We start from the raw sequence: 17500 nt of genomic DNA, 5'->3' as shown, positions 1-17500 counted from the left end.
CGTGTAATTGGAGAAGTGTCTGATAAGAGAAAAAAAGCTGTAAAGATAAAGTTCTATAAACCAGGATTACACAACAAAGCACACTCTGGTATATTAAATTAATTAAAATGTAGATAGAGTTATAATAATAAATTAAATTCCACTGTAAACAGGGAAGTCCTGATACACAATGGATATATCTTTGTTACTTGGTTATTTTTCCTGTTGCATGCCTCCTGGTGTTTCTCTGTTGATAAACATTAGTACTTTATGTCAGAATTTATATTTTCAGAAGCATGTAACCTTATCTAAACTGCATAAAATTGGGCAGTATATTTTGTCAGTATACAGGGATCATTATGTATTCTTGTTCTCTAGCTATGAACAGCTTACAAACACCGCTCAGTTTATTCTCAGCTCTTTTTAATACCACAGAACTAGGAAGATTCAAAAGGCTATTATTGTGGTAGACACTCTACACGTATACGAAAGTAGGAAGAGAAGTAATGCAATAGTTTAATATTTTAAAATAATTGTTTCCTGCTGAAAAGCCCGATCCTGTACTGTGTGTGGTTTCACACCTGCATTTATTTTTGAAAGGAGGATCCTACAGAAAGATTCTCCATTAAATATTTAATTACGCRTCTTTCAATAAGCCAGAGAGACTTGTCTTACTGCACAGTTCCATTCTCAGATCTGCCAYTTAAAATATGATGTGAATTTGGATTAATTACTTAAAGGTGGTGACTTGTTTCCTCTTTCTGTAAAAAAGAAATAATTCCTGCCTACCTTAAACTGGCTCTGAATATGACTAATATATGCCATTTTGTGATTCTCCTCAAAAACACTGAAAACCAAGGGAAGGGCTTGTTGTAATTTTYATTATCAATACCTGACTTTAAACATAAAAGGAACTTGGAATAAAAATAGTRTGTCTTCTGTGTGGCTGTACTTGGTGAGATTGGTCAACACTTCTTGAAAATATGTGTGTGGTTTTTGAAGGCTTCTGAAAAATGCAAAAGSTTATTGCAGGTGCAAGCTACCTATCTATTTGTGCCAGTAAGAATATGATTTTTATAGGTGACATGCAAAAATGTAAATTTGTACAATTCTTGTTATCGATTAGTTCATAGGAACAATAGATGATTGTTTACATGGCAAGCTTTTTTTACAGCTAAAGCTGAATTTTTAATGTACAACAAAAGAGTGATATTAAATACACAGCCTTAGTCTCCATTATTTTTCTATTAAATTGACTTGGGGTAAACCGAGATGTYTTGTTCTTCAAAGAATTTCTGCCTTCATTTTTGCAGCCTTGTTCATCTATCTAATTTCCAATATCAGTGTTTTCCTTCTGAGTCTTAGCTTTTCTTTAATTTGTACATACACACGCAGTAAAAAAAAAAATTTACATTTGTTCTTGCCTAAAATGACATTTAAATTTSTTAAAAATAGTTTGTTTACATGTCTGTAATTTTATTTAGCAGGATTTGTAAAATAATCCAAGGAAAAGGGGGACAGCTTGCAACAAAAACATGAGAACCTTCAAAATATCGATGGATGACGATCTGGGTCCATCATCGGGTCATCAGATTTATGTGTTCTTCAGAAACTGCCAACTGCCAGTCGTCTTCTTGGCAGAGTTAGGAGTTCAGTTTGTTTGAGGATGCCATCTAACAAATACGTTGYAGTCATAAATCATGTTTCACTTTGCCACTTCAATTTTTTTGTGAGATGTACAACTAAGAATTTTGGGGGGCTTGTGGCCTGCTCAAAGGAATGACTGTCTCTTCACTGGGTCACTGTACCTAAACTGATTTTAGATACATTGAGAGATTTCTATGAAAAAGAGTCAGAGATTGCCTCTCTGCTACCTTTTTGTAAAAGCAGATTGGAAATCTTGAAAAACATAGACACTAAATCAAAGAAATATACCTAATGCATATAATTGGCCATAAAATAGCAGGTTTCAGATAGTCTTCCAACCCAGATAGCACAGTAGCACTATACCAGTAAGAAATAAAGTACAGTCGGGTGTATCACTGAAGTCTGTGAAATGTACCAATTTATATTACCTAATGACAATTAGAGAAATCTCTTTGCTTAATGCGTTCTGCTAATGTAAATTTCAAACAGGTTTCAAAATGCCTTGTCCTTTTTCTGTGGGAAAAAATTTATGTATCAGGTGTGATGCACACATAGGTAATGGTCATATAAAATTCTTCTACAGGCAATATTATCTACATAAATCTGTACTTTTACTAATGATCTTGACTGCCAGGTTTTTTTCRTGCTTCTGTCTATCATCCTGAAGAGCAGGTATATTAGGTCTCTAGCTTATACAGTTGAAAGGAACTGTTGGAAATTACAGGAAAAACAAATTCTGAGAGAAAAGCTGTCAGAATGTATTGCAAAGCAGGTGTGTCTTCAAGTGTAAGAGCACTTAGGCAGTTAGGGACATCAGAGCAGATACTGCAAAAGCTAAGAAAATATGCCTGGTGAAGGGGAATCTGTATTTCAGACTGAGGAATAGAGGAATTGTAGCACCATGAGTCTTGCTAAACATCTTACTGGCTGGAGTCTTTAGCACAAAGTGTGAACAAATCAGTGCCAGTTACAGAGTTAAGTTGATTTTCACTCTGTTTAGATCAAAATTTTTGCATGTGTGTTTGGAAATACACAAGCTGGGAAAGATAGAAGGAATGTAAAGGTAAGAGAAGTGGTGTGCAACACCATATTTTGGTTCTTATTATATTTGTAAGCATGTAAGTGTTTGGAAAGTTCATGCAGGGTTTAAAGGTTAAAGGTAATGGTTTAGTTGGGAAAGCATCCATCTTCCTYTCTGCCTTCTCATATCTGTGACATGTAGTAGTAGAATAGTGTCACTGAGAAAAAATTGTTGCAAGAAGACAAATTCAGATCTGAAGTAAAAACAGAGAAAATTCTTAGTGCCTGAAGAGGCAGTTGAAGAGTGACTCCAGTCAGTGATTTTTATTCTTTGCTCATGCATCCCAATGTTGTAAAAATCTGTTTCTCTTGCCTTTAGGATTTGCTAAACTTAGAATGAAATATTATTGTATATAGACATGGTGTTTCCAGTGCTGCAAAACTAGATGTTTCAATGCAATTAACCATCTTAAAATTAGATGTCTACTCAAAGGGGGTCTGCAMTCAAGGGAGAGGGATAGGTACATTCACAGTATGCGCTTAGTTCTGTGTTAAAATAAATGCCTGAACGAAATMATATACACTTTGTTCAAGATTTCTTTATTCTGTTGACTATGGAAGGAGTACAGTGATAGATGAGCTTAAATTTCTCCTCACAGGTTTGAGKGGAAATCTGGTTTGTCCTTTCCATTTCTATTTTAGAGTAAAACCTTTAGAATTTTTATCCTTRAAATTCATTTGGTCTTTGCAAAGAATTATCAGACCTTTTAGTAAAGGCTGATGTTTACTTTCAGTCTCTTAATTAGTCAGTGTTTTAAGACCATAGTTTATGCTGTGATGAATTGTGTGAAAAGTGGCATTCTGTATAATATTATATGAGGTAATTTCTTCTAAAAGTAAATTTCAGCAGACTTGTGTTTCTTTTTTCCTCTGTTTCATTTGTRCAAAGTCTTTCGGGATAGATTCACATAATGGAAACATTAGAAGAGTTTTTCCTCTTAAAATTTGCTCATGATTTAATTTATTAATAATAATATTATTTTTGCTGATTTACAGAAGACTGGAATGTCCCACAACATCTCAGAAAGCAGTATTTATATGCCAGCTTTCTATTATATACAGAAAAAACATTTGAAATTTGCTAGACAAGCGAGCAGCTGCTTTTTCATGGGTGGAAAGCCTGGCTTGCTGACAGCTGTTTGACCCTGTCCTGGTTCGCTGGGGCAATGGTCTCACATTGTGTGCCTGCTGCAGCACTCGACAAATACCCCAGGCTCTGCCAGAGGACTTTTCTCTCCTACATACAGAATGAAACATTCTTGCCGTGTCTTCCCAACTCACACATATGTTCCTGAGAACATGTGTGTATATGCATGTTTATGCATATGCAGGCGCTTGATCTCGATGTATTACAAGTGGAAAACAAGGCTATGTCCAAAACAGCACCTACACAAAAATGCATTCCTGGAGTTTAGTAGAAAAACTAATCACCTAATGCCAAGGTTTCCCAAATTTGAGTTCTCTGTTAGGGGTACGGTGAACACGATTCTCTCTGCAGAGACCAGGTGACTGAGGTGGCAGTCCCCACTTGTACTCTGATATGTCCATGACATTTTTATTCCTGTATAAATTAGATCTTCCTAAAAGACCAGCTGAGCAAGGAAGTTTTTCTTCTACTGAAGTGACGTATTATGCAAAAAAATTTTTAGGCTAAGTGTCTTTATTGTGGAAAACATTTACTACTTTAAGATACTTATTTTGCTGTCTGCCTTAATCATATCCTTTGAAACAGTCTCAATAGATTTTTCTATTCGTAACATTATGACACTTGATAAGATGATTGATTATGAAGTGTTGAGAACCCTGCCATGTGATCATTTATTTTTAAATACACATTTGTACTAGCCAATGCTTAAATTTCTTGCAGGAATACATAAGAGATGTGAAACATAAAGCTTGAGTCTGATCGAAACTGATGCCTCTGGAAACAGAGTGCCACAGAACTGTGGCCTTAAAATAACAGACTCTGACTGAAAGTGGAACTTTGCAGTGATAAATACTATGTAAAAAATTATGGTCCATTCTTGGTACAAAATAAAAAAGATGTACTGCTGTAGTGCAGGCAAAGTAAAATGTGTTKGACGATGATATCTTTCTTTCCTTGTGCAGGTGCCTGTGTCAGTGGCCATGATGACTCCCCAGGTGATCACCCCTCAGCAAATGCAGCAGATTCTCCAGCAGCAAGTGTTGTCTCCGCAGCAGCTTCAAGCACTTCTCCAGCAGCAGCAAGCAGTTATGTTGCAGCAGGTAATGTGTGTTACCTGCTTTGGACTGTTAGCACAGGGCATTCACACAAATGTCAGCCTGATTTTGTTGGTCTTATTTTTTGATATTTCATTGTTCATTACACCAAAAAGAAAGAAAATAAAGGTGAAGCTTCTCAGTCTCCTTTTTTTTTTAATTGCAGAAGTGTGAAATTTCACTTTGAAACATTAAATATTGTATTAAAACCACCAGCAGCAGCAGTGGCAGATGCATTACAAATACCAAACAAATTGATGTTTAAATTTTCAAGCGCTTAGGCACATTTTAATTGTAGACCTGCCAAAGGAAGTGCAAATATAGTTGTAGATAATTGTTGCTTTAAAATTCATAACACTGTAGTGCTCCCTTTAGTCACATAAAYGGTATGCGGTTATGAAATTTGAACTTAACAGCTTGTTTCATCAAGGGAAAAGGGTTTTTATTTTGTTTTTTTACATACTAAAAATTTGTCCCAGATAAGGCTAAAATGAAGGAGGAGGTTGCTGTTTCCTTAGCACAAAATCTGTCAGCTAATTGAAAAATACATGAACTTATTATTTGTACTATAATGGTAGTGTCAGTGATCAGTGCCTTGCAGCCACATAGAGTGGATTTTTGGGTGCATGCTTAATTGTCATAAGAAAATGATGTGTCTGTTTGTCATGGTCATAGCTCAATCATTGAACTGTGTGTTTAAACATTTTAATATCCAGTACCATGATCATTACAGGCAATTCACCTTCAGTTGTGAATCCAGCATCCTGCTAAGCAGATTGACAGATTAATTACTTTTTCCCCCTCAGAAGCAGACAGTTTTGTTTGGCCTTAGTGACTTGTAGGTTTCTTGCAAGTGGATGAGTGCATCTTCTGATTTGTTATATAAGACGTGTGAGGAACTTAGGCATAGTTGTTTGAGGAGTTAATTTGGCTCTTGCATTCCCTTTAGAATACAGATTTTCTATACCCTTCTGTTTAGGATATTTTGGAATCTGCATTGGAAAATTTCAGAACCGCCTTGGAAAAAAATGTATGTAGATCTGCCTCTTCAAATCACATTTTTTGTTATGAGGTGATTCTTAATGGCTACGCTACCATATGCCAATCTAGAAGAGTTTAGGAGATATATAATACTTGAAACTTTTGCCTTTATTTATTAAAGTCAAAATGGTTTATTCAGCAACAACTACAAGAGTTTTACAAGAAACAGCAAGAGCAGTTACATCTTCAGCTTTTGCAGCAGCAGCAGCAACAGCAGCAGCAACAGCAACAACAGCAGCAACAGCAGCAGCAACAGCAGCAGCAGCAACAGCAGCAACAGCAGCAGCAGCAGCAGCAACAACAGCAGCAACAGCATCCAGGAAAGCAAGCAAAAGAGGTAGGAGCTGAGACCCTTGCTGATGCACACTAGTCTGAGTTGTCAGAAGCTTGGAAAAGACCAGTTTAGATCCATTCCTGTAGCAAGGATGCCACTACAAATCAAAGATTTGTTCTTATGTTTTCCCAGGCTTAACAGCAGTGCWGGTATAATTCTCCTGCTCCCCTTTCTGAGACATAGGATTTGAGCAGTCTAGTGCTACTGTCGTCTAATGTTCACTAATGAGTCTGAGTGTGCAAAGAACAAACTGTGTGGTGGACTCTGTACTGATTATCTTGTATTCACAGGCAATCTGTGTTGGGGAAGGAGCCTTACTTTGCTCAGTGCCACAGCTCAGAGAGCATGCAAATTTAGTCCATGGCTGAAAAAGAGCGATTGAGCACAGATTTCAAAGTCATAGGCCCCTGATTAATGAACTGCTACTGTAGGTTTGAAGTGGCGAGTAGAAAGTTACAGTTTGATGTGCTCATAAATCAACCTGACAAGTGGGTTTCTCAGGCCTGGCTTGCACTTGTCAGCAAACTGCATCAAATATAAACATAATACAAACAAAACATGTTGAAGTAGTTAAATTGATCAGCAGGTATCCTAGACGTTGTCTTCAAGCTGCCCATTATGCAAACGTCGAGGAAGCAGTTGTGACCTCCCGAGGCTTTGTTTCTGTTTGGATTTGTGAATAGAATTTCAGACAGCCATCAACTACGGAATAGAAATTGCTCCCTTATTTCTCCGGAGGCTCTGGGCAATCCACATGACTTGCTCCATTATGCAGTCTGTTTTCCAGTGAGCGCATCAGAAGTTTCTCTTTTCCCCAAACTAGAATGGAAAGGTCTTCCACAGCAGCTTGTCTTTTTCTGAAGTGTGACTGCCTTCTCATACCCTCCTGAGTCTTTGTAGACTCAAGTTTGTCTTGAAATACCTCACAAAATTGGAACCTGTACTTTTGCTCCATAATAGGGCATTTCGTTGCCTTAAATGCCATGCTCCTTGTAATGTATTCCAACATGAAAAGAGAGTGAGCTAACAGGCCAGTGAARGGAAGGCTACATCCCAGTTTACTAATAGATCACTGGAGACCACGTTTATGGACCACTGCAGACCAAACTTAGTCAATTGGAAAAACAAGAGAGCCTTCAAATCACAGGCTGCTGTAAAAAGTTATACATTTAGCATAGATAAATTTGTTATCATCTGCCATGAGCTGAGCTTTTTTTTTTTGTTTGAAACAGCTGTTATATACTTTGTCTTGACCCTTTTCTTTAGTGTGTCATTAAGTGTATCTTGCCATTTTCCCTAACACCTAATAGCCTGAATGAATATAATAGAAAATTTCAAACACTTTCACTGCCTGAGTATTTTACAAATAGCATTATTATTTAATAACTGAGATTAAAAGGAAAGGAGTTGATTTTATGTTTTTGGCTTTCTAGCCTTTACTGCACACTTTACGTTTTGCTGCATTTGCTTTTCCTTTCCCCCCCCCCCCCTTCTCTTTGTAGCAGCAGCAGCAGCAGCAGCAGCAGTTGGCAGCCCAGCAGCTTGTCTTCCAGCAGCAGCTCCTCCAGATGCAACAACTTCAGCAGCAGCAACATCTGCTGAACCTTCAGCGTCAGGGACTCATTTCCATCCCACCTGGCCAGTCTGCTCTTCCTGTCCAGTCTCTGCCACAAGGTATTTGAGTAATACATGACTGGAGAAATTTCTGATTTCACAACTTTTTAACCCTTCCATTTGTATCTGAACTTCGGAAGTTTCCCACTACGACACTTAAGCATACTTTGTAATTGAAGCTTTATTATTCATATTACTAAATTTTCTGGAGGCTAATAAATTTTACAGCATACTTTTATGGGGAAAAAAGGGCAGCTTTTTGCTGTATTTTCCTAGATGGAAGGTGCATATTTATTGAGCTTATCTCCTGAAAACAATTTCTAACAGCAGCACAATTCAAGCATCATTGCTTTTCTCTGAGGAATCACTGAAATCTGATTTAGTGAAATGTTATTTCATTTAATGTAAGCAAACAGGTATAAAATATATCAGACAGTGATGTTAAAGCCATTGGGAAGCGCACCTTTTTTTCTTCTTCTACGAAATTAAAGTGTTTGAAAAGCCCTTTGAATCTTTAATTTATGACAAAGAAATTTAGGGGCAAGCATTAGGATTTATTTTCTTTTCTATTCTTTTGTATTAAATAGGTTAAATGGGACAACAAGTTTTGAAGGTGGCGATTCCAATAGTAATGAACTATGACTGACAAATAACAGTAAAGACTTTTGAAAAAAAAATCCTTTTGTCACTTTGATCAGGATTTTTCAGTGATGAAAATGAGCTCAAACTCTACTACTTGAAAGAAAATAGGGCACACAGTTTTGAAAAGTAAATTAACTTGGAGATAAATGCTGCTTACATTTTAAGATAAGGTCAGTCTTTCCATCTAAAGGACTGTCTATAATCTGTATGTGTTTCCTGAGGTATGTGTTTCTGTTTATTTTAAGATAGAGAGTTGAGCTGTCTGTCATAAAAATTGCGCAATAGTTTCATCTCTGATACCCCAGTTCTGAAATGAGCATGGTTTAGACTGTGTTCATGATGGGTAACATAATTTTTAATTTGTCTTTATGTATGTGATTAGTTCCTCCAACAGATAACTATTATGAAATTGAAGCCTCAGAAATCAGATGAGCAAAAGCAGAGTACAGTATATAGACAGCAGTTTAAAAAAAAAAACCCCAAACCTCAAACTAAAATAACAAAAAAATAACCCAAAACAACCAGAAAATCAGAGATTGCAAATAAATGTGTTAATTTCCTACAGTTTGTTCTGTAAATAAGCTATGACACAAGCATATCTAATATTGTAAAAGCAACAGTGAAAAAGAATCCTACTGCACTAAATACTATTTTTGGAGAATAGCAATGGGGAGACAAGTTGATTCATAAATTTGGACATGAAAGACTGGTAATATTGGTTTCCTTTTGTACAATTGGCTTGGACTAAAAAAGGCGTGAAACACAACCTCCCTCCGAACTGCTTTACCTTTTGCAGACTCTTGTGCCATCTGTTGCAAGAAGAATTCCTCAGGTTTTCTCTAATATTAAGCAATCCCCATAGATTTCTGTCAGCACTCCTACTCAATTGCATTGTTATTCATTAATTTAATGCAAGACTCGATCATCCACTTCTAGTATAAAAGCACAGAAAAAATACCTTTTTAATAGTTCTTGGGAGAAATAGTAAACAGCTCTTTCTAAGACCTTTCTTCTACTCAAAGAATTAGGACAAACTGAGCTCATGACAAAAAGGATTGAAACTAAAGAGATCAGAAATTGCGAAATTTTACAGTTAAAATATATATGGATTGTTGTTGTTGAAGTAAATTAATCTGTTTCTTGCATTTGCCTTGATATTTTTTCATTATAATGGATTACATACAAGTATTTAATTCTTCCATTTCTAAATTAAACCTTCAGAATTGAATTAAGGTAATACACACAAGATGTGGTAAAAGTATGTTATTCTGCTTATAGAAGAGATATAAGATAGTAATAGAGAAGGAATTAGACATGTAACACAAATATTTTATATTCATCCATTCAAATTGCTCAGTGACATAGATGGCTAAAACACTGAAACTAACACAGGGGATTTATGTTTGTAAATTATTGGTCCTAAAGAGTCCTGTAAACCACAAATTATTATTGGCAAAAGGGCTTCCACTTGATAGTGTGAAAAGAAGTGTCTTACAAGTACAGCTGTGAGGTTTGCATATATAAACAGTATTTTCTCTAAGTATAGTTTCTGCCTTTAAGGAACAGGAATGTTTGCCGTTTTTCTTGATGGTGAGGTGTCGCAAATAAGATGCAGTAGGTGTTTTAGCATMTGTTTTGTGACCAAATCTTCACTATATCCATAAGCAGTGGTTTGGTGTGAGTTACTTCCATATATTGCTGCATTGATATGAGTTAAACAGAAAGAACTGTGAATCACAGCTGTAGAAAAAYCCAAACAAGCTATACAAACAAAAAAACACCAAAACTCCAAGTTTTGATCAGTCCATGCTGGAAAATGAAAAGCAGTTGCATGGATGGCTTTTATAAGTGGTAGTTTTATTAAACATTTATTGATACATAAAAATAGAATAGATAGAGGTGAAAAGAGTTACTAAACTAATATCAAAATCCAAAATTCTTTTTGGGTGTTTGTAAATTTCATAGCAAATCATTATTTGACCTTTTTATTGTAGTCTTTTATTCCACTTGTGGTCCTCTTTTTGATTCTTTCTCCTTTAATATTTTGTAGAGAGGATATTTTAAGGGTTGTCACAACCCATGAAACTTTAAAACTTACCCTACTTTTACATCCAGACTGAAATGTCTGTCAGCCATTTTACAAGTGTCTTGTAAAAAGAGAGTTTGACTTTTTTAGACACAGAAACGACAAAATTGCCATAATTTACAATTAATTACAAATCCGCTTATTAACTTTATACTTTTTAAGTGCCTGCCCTTAATCCTTTTATCCTAAAAGGCAGCCTTTCAGAGTCCTCTGAAGAAGTGATAAAATTAACCAGCCTGAGCCTAGAGAGAAATTTCTTTCTGATTTAGAAATCAGAATCAGGCAGCCTGGAGGTGCAGCTCCATCCACAGCAGAAGGGGCTGCCCAGCAGATGCCCAGAGAGGCAGGAGATCCCTGCCCATGGGACAGACCTTTGCTCCAGCTGCTCCCAGCCCTCCTGCATTCACTCAGCTTGTGGGGCAGCTCTTACTGAGCCCTTACAGGGCCCAAGGTTTGACGATCTCAAATGAAATTTCACTACAAGATGGGATATCCGGTTACCTAAACAGATGGTTTGATTCTTGGGTTTTATTTTTTTCAGTACAGAATTAGTTTATTTTGTTTAACAGCAGGAGGAAAGGAAGACTTTGAAGTAAATAATGTACTTTGTATATAATGCAACCTAAATTAATACATTATTTTATTTTGATTTGTGATTACATTTGCGACATTAAAATAGGGTTTTAGCACCATGCTGGAACATACCTCATGAACTCAGCAGTAATTACTTACCTTCGTTAAACAATTATTACCATCACTCCCGTTACCCATGTCTCTAATACAATAAATTAGAGCCTGACTTTGCTTGCTTCCTGAAAACCTAGGTTTTTGCTGTACAAATACGATATAAACTCCAGTTTTAGGAATGGCAATCCACTCTTTCTCACTTTTCCCTTAGYTGAGTTTGCCAGTGGGTGTTGGTATCTAAGGTAAAGAAGCAGGACACAAAGCAGTAGTCTAAAAATGTACTTTCATAATTAAAAAGAAAAAAATGCCTTCCACTCACTTGGTTTCCACACTACCTCCAGAAATTATTATTTCTGTAAATAATCACTAATCTATTTTTAATAGCTTTGTGTACTTTATGGTGAGATAGCTGCTGAGAAGTAATAAGAGACTTCCTGTGCTTTTTCATAATTTTTTGTTGAATCTGTTTTAGTACTTTGAGTTTCTATGTTCTCAAAATAAAACAATATCTAGTAAATAAATCCGCCAGACAGTGAAAAGTATTCTTTACGTCTTTCTACTATATCTTATTTACCAAAGAGAATATACTCAATGAAAAGTTTGAATGAACAGTTGCTTTCTGGTAAAGAACCAGAAATGTGATCTCTTTTGTTTTAAAAGAAAGAAAAAAAAAAAAAAAAAAAAAAAAAAAAAAAAAAAAAAAAAAAAATTTTTGTTTTAAAAAAAAAAAAAAAAAAAAAAAAAAAAAAAAAAAAAAAAAAAAAAAAGTATTTTGATTCAATCAGCATCAGCTTTTGAGTGTTTTGCATTCCAGCAGATCTCGATACCGTGACCATGTGTTACCTAATTTCAGTTGTTCAGATGAAATACGTAAGGCAGATTTTAAGATTCCTCTGGACCAAACCCTGTCAGGCTGAAAAACCTGGCTTTAAAATCACAAGATCTCTGGGCTTCACATTCTTTTCTGCATTTAATCTGGTATTCTTCAAAAGAGATGTCAAAYTTACAAAGTCTGGCAGTGACAGAAGGTGTATATATTCCTGATGAACTCTTCATCTTTCAAAATCTGGATTTCCTATCTTAGCTGCATGTTCGGTGGCAAGATAAGAGAATGCTCACAACCCTTCTCTTGCCTGTTTTTTGTAGTTTTTACTTCAGGCRGAAGCATATTTTACTGTAGGTTTCCATGACTTCATGCAAACTTGAGCCAGGCAACCCTAATGTATGTATGAATACATTCAATGAGACACTGCTTTTTGTGACCTAGGATGAATCCTGGAAGCTACAAGTTTCTCCTGGAAACTACAAGTTTCCAGGCTGCAAGTGGAGTAGAAAGCAAGTTTAAACTCTTTTTTGTTTTATGTTTAATTTATTAATTTATGAATTTATGTTTTACTACATGTTGATTGTGCTGGTAAAACAGCATCAGCTTTATTGTTGGCATTAATCCATTAATAACACTGAGCTCATTATATGAAACTCTTTATTTTGTTATATTAGTGGGGCTCTCTTTCATTTTATAGCTGGCTTAAGTCCTGCTGAGATTCAGCAGTTATGGAAAGAAGTGACTGGAGTTCACAGTATGGAAGACAATGGCATTAAACATGGAGGGCTAGACCTCACTACTAACAATTCCTCCTCTACTACCTCCTCCACCACTTCCAAAGCATCACCACCAATAACTCATCATTCCATAGTGAATGGACAGTCTTCAGTTCTAAATGCAAGGCGAGACAGGTAATTCTGATGAGATTTCAACTGTGCTTATCATTTAACGTAAAGCTGTTGTATAACATCTGAAGTCACATTGTTTCCAGTCAAAAAATAGCACTTAATACAGGTTGCTTAAGAGGTCATATAGACTTGATTTTTCAGAATTGTTTGACAATAGGGCGTGATTTTCAGTAATGATGTCTAATTGTGCAGACACAACAAAATTACCTGCCTATGGTTTTATAACATACAAACTTATGGTAGTTTGGGTGAAAGTTAGAAATCACAGAATAGAGGGAGCTGGTGTAGAAGTATAAATGCACACTTGTGGGCACTTTTGTAGGTGCATAGTTTCATTCATATTTGAGTTAACACACCTGGCAGTCAGGCCCTTACTGTTGAATCACACTCCTGGTTTCATTGACAGTATATATCTATATGAATTGTCAAGGCTGTAATTCAGTGCAAAGATTCTATGTTAAAAATGCTTCTAAACAGTATTTTAAAGCAGTTCTCATGTTTGTTTCTCATGAAAAGAAACAATGAATTTTCCTTCTTTTATGCATGACAGTTACCGATTTGACATATTTCATACAAATTTTCAATKGTGTTAATGTAATACAGCGGAATTCCACCATATGGATGAAGTTCAAATAATTTTTCAGACACATTGACATTATTTACTGTTTCTTAATTTTAAGTAATGGATTAAATGCAAGAGTACATAGTATCTCTGGCACTTACCAGTAATTATATTAGGATAGTCGGATATAGATTATCTCAATGTAAAATGAAATTTAATTGTATCTATATAACCTACATTGTAAGTAATTTTATTTTCAAATGATTTTTCCATTTAATTATTTTAATATTTACAATATGAGACTATGATTTAAGTATCTCTCATCTCCATGTGATGGTGAGAACAGTTTTCCAGCATTATTTTGTATTAAAATTATTTATATTAAAAATATGAATGCCTTTATAGTAGCACTTTAAGTATTACTTTTGTGATAATATCTCACAGAATGGTTCTTTGCTTCAGGATCCACATCCACAGAATAGTTCCCTAAATTTCTTTGATAACTCATCATGGATGAAGCTATTGCAGAGGTTCCAAAAAAAGGCATGGAGTACAGCTAGGGAATTGTATGAAGCCAAATAGTTAATGAAAACAATGCTTGTGAACAGAAAATACTTACTAATGGAAGCAACTTTATTTTTGTACATATTGAGCAGAAAATTCAAATTTGTTTTGAACATTCACAATATTCAGAAAATCTGTCAGTCTTCAATATTTATACTCAGAATTGATCAGATCTGAGTGTATTTTTTATTTATAGGTAAATGTTACACCAAGGTCATATGGCATAATTAGCATACAGTATTATACAGTCATCTTATTTTTTCATCCTTTATTAACAGTCATCTTTGGCTCTATTTCTTCTCTAATTGGAACATTAGATGTAGCCTTGGCAGTTGAACTATTCAATAGAACGATTAAATTTTTCTGACTGCTCTGAGCTAAATTGACCTGTTTTGACCTGTTTGTCACTGATCGTAACCTGACAGGCGCTAGCAGCCTCCAMCGATTATGGCTTTTGAGATGAATCTGATGCCTTATTCTTTTGCTACAGCTCGTCACATGAGGAGACTGGGGCCTCCCATACTCTCTATGGTCATGGAGTTTGCAAATGGCCTGGCTGTGAAAGCGTTTGTGAAGATTTTGGACAATTTTTAAAGTAGGTGGATTTTTATTCATTGATACAAAATTGTTCAAGGCAAGGGAAAGTGAAAGATGGCAAACAAAGTTTTACTGTAAACCGTATCAGAGATTTTTTTTGTGTATTTCAAGCAACTGGATAATCGAGGCTATCGGCAGAGGGTCAAATTGTTATCCTTTCTTTCATGTTGAACACTTTTGCAGGCCTTTCAATAGCACAGTGTTTAATCCTCTTATTATCCTTTACTGAAATGGAGCCTCAGAAAATTTGAAGAGATGCTTTAGATTTTATATTGGATAGTAGGAGTACGAAAAAGCACATTTTAAATTCTGACAGTTTGTGTGAAGTGGGAATTACTGTGTATAGTATAAATAAAAAAGCACAAAGGACTAAGCGTGACCATTTAGCTCACTTGCTAATCTATTTTTGCTTTTATTCTTGTATGTGTGCAAGATACATAGGAAAAAAGCCCACAGCGTACAGGTGGGTTTGCAYCTTTCAGGACTGAACAGTGATGTCAAAAGTTTTCATTTTTCAGCATTTGGTTTAGCCAGCTATTTCCTAAATCAGAGCATTTAGGAAAAAGTGACACAGCTTTTCGTTTTCATTCGAAGCTTCAAACTGCAGTGGATTTCTGCAATTTTTCCTTTTTTTTTTTTTTTTTTTTTTTTTTTTTTATTTTTTTTTTTTTTTTTTTTTTTTTTTTTTTTAATTTCAAAGTTTTTACTAGTATTTCTGTGTTCATTTGAATTTTCAACAACAGCACTACCCATGTACATTACGGACTGGTCTTTGTTAGAAGAGCCATTCTCATTTGGCATGCAATAGATCTTAATGGAAAGCTACAKATAGGCTTATATAGATGAGTAACTTCAGGGGCTGAGACTCTTATGTTGTCATGGTGCAGCTAACAGGGTGAATGAACTGTTTCATGCTTCATCAACAATTAAGTTAATTAGCTCATTTGAAATTGCACTGCTTTGTTGCCAGGATGTTGGCAGAAACATCAAAAAGATGTGTTTACAAATGGCAAACTACAGGGTATATAACAGAAGCACCTTAACAGCAGACCATAACTGCTCAGTATCACAATAACTTTTATAATAGAATTATAGCAATACTATTCATAAATTATTTGCAGTGCTTTCTCTGTCTTTCAGTTTTAAATTAAGTAACTTGCATTAACTTGCATATTATATGTAGGTAGCACTCCGGACAAATTTTTGTTTATTAGTGCATTAAATGGAATGTCAAAACAATAGCTTATTGTTGAAGAAAACTGTATAGGATTTAATAGAACCTGATTTACATAAGTTTGTATTAAAAGGGAAATGAAATCTCCCGAATTCAACATAGTGTTCTAAGTATTATTAATAATAAGAATTTAAAGTCATTTAGCTTAAGCATTTTGCTTTTCAAGAAAAACTACATTTTCTGAATACTTCCATCCATCTAGCCTATAGTGATGCTAATTCTTTGGGCAGACTTTGCACATCCATTATGTCAGGTCTCTTGTTATAATCCATGATCAGTAAAACCATTTTGATTAAGGCAGTGTAGTGTTAGGTTTACAGATGCTCTTGCTTTCCTGAACCAAATAACCCTGGAAAATGTGAAAGTGACATATAACATCTTGATAATTCTGGTACAGAGCCAATCAGGGTTTAGAGCAGTGTCATGGCTTTTTGTCCTATACATCAGCGGAAGATGTTTGAGAATATTTTGTTATTTCTTCTTTTCATTGAAGTCTGTCTACTGTGCCCTTAAAACAAATACGAAGTCATGATGCTGAACAGCAGTTTGTTTATGAAATAGAAATATTCCTTCATTTTACACTAGCATTAAGATGGAGATCAATACATAACCTTGCATTAGATTCTTTAGTACCTTTTCATGTTCACACTAATGCAAAATCCCCATTACAATTAAAAAACATTTTCTTTCAATTAAATAGCAACTTTTAGTCCAAAGATTGACCATTTTTCCAACCCATTAACTTTATAGGGGATGACAGGACTAATGGCTGTAGTTTTCAAGGCTTTGCTCTTAGTCTAATCTTTGTTGCGATGTTTCAGGTTCTCTGACTTGAAACAATATGATACCTGTGTTAAGAGAGTTAATGCAAGTATATTGTACCAAAATGAAATATTAATAAGGTACACTACCCCATTCTAGTAGTCTGTATTTCAGTAATATGCTTATGACAGCTTGGAAGGATGCCTACAACTTCTGCTCAGAAAATGGTTTACCAGCAACTTGAGCTAAAAAAAATTGAAGCAGAGGCTCCAAGAAGGAGGATTAGGACAGAAAACATCAGCTTGGGTTCACTTTACTTATAAGAGAAATGATTTAGGGTGAAGTGACAAATAACTTTCAATAAATGACTTAGAGCTACAGAAGCCATTTTCACCATATTTTTTTTTAATTTTTATCCAATATGAATTGGTTTTATTTTTAAAATAATTTGAGTACATTCCAATTAGCTACAATTATTTTCAGGTATTTTGATAGGCTCAAGAAGCTTCACATTAAGTGGAACCAGTTTAATGCTTGGAAATACATGGAATGGTTTCAAGAAAGCACAGTGAATCTTCTTCATAGTAAATTTCTGTTACTATAACAAAACCTAAACCTGTGTCTTTTCTTTGGTATCCCTCAACTACAGACACAAACCTACAGTTTATATTTCTGTTTTTATAACATGGTATTAAC

General features: G+C 35.1%; 1 protein-coding gene across 2 annotated transcripts in view; it reads left to right on the top strand.

The window, feature by feature from the left end:
• Positions 1–17500, top strand: part of FOXP2 (forkhead box P2) — a 187219-nt gene that overhangs the window by 120502 nt on the left and 49217 nt on the right. Inside the window, exons 3-7 of one of the 2 annotated variants that reach the window (XM_057390496.1) lie at positions 4816–4953; positions 6191–6325; positions 7825–7996; positions 12875–13088; positions 14702–14806. In XM_057390496.1, the coding sequence (XP_057246479.1) occupies positions 4816–4953; positions 6191–6325; positions 7825–7996; positions 12875–13088; positions 14702–14806 (764 nt within the window). Of the gene's footprint in view, positions 1–4815; positions 4954–6127; positions 6326–7824; positions 7997–12874; positions 13089–14701; positions 14807–17500 lie in introns of both variants that reach the window. The other variant, XM_057390495.1, reaches the window with a different exon arrangement.

Source organism: Malurus melanocephalus, unplaced genomic scaffold (assembly GCF_030028575.1).
Source record: "Malurus melanocephalus ecotype Western Australia unplaced genomic scaffold, MMel_1.1 scaffold_27, whole genome shotgun sequence".
In the NCBI taxonomy this organism is placed as follows: Eukaryota; Metazoa; Chordata; class Aves; order Passeriformes; family Maluridae; genus Malurus; species Malurus melanocephalus.
The sequence above is the reverse complement of the archived record's forward strand: the minus strand, read 5'-3'. Positions and strand labels throughout refer to the sequence as shown.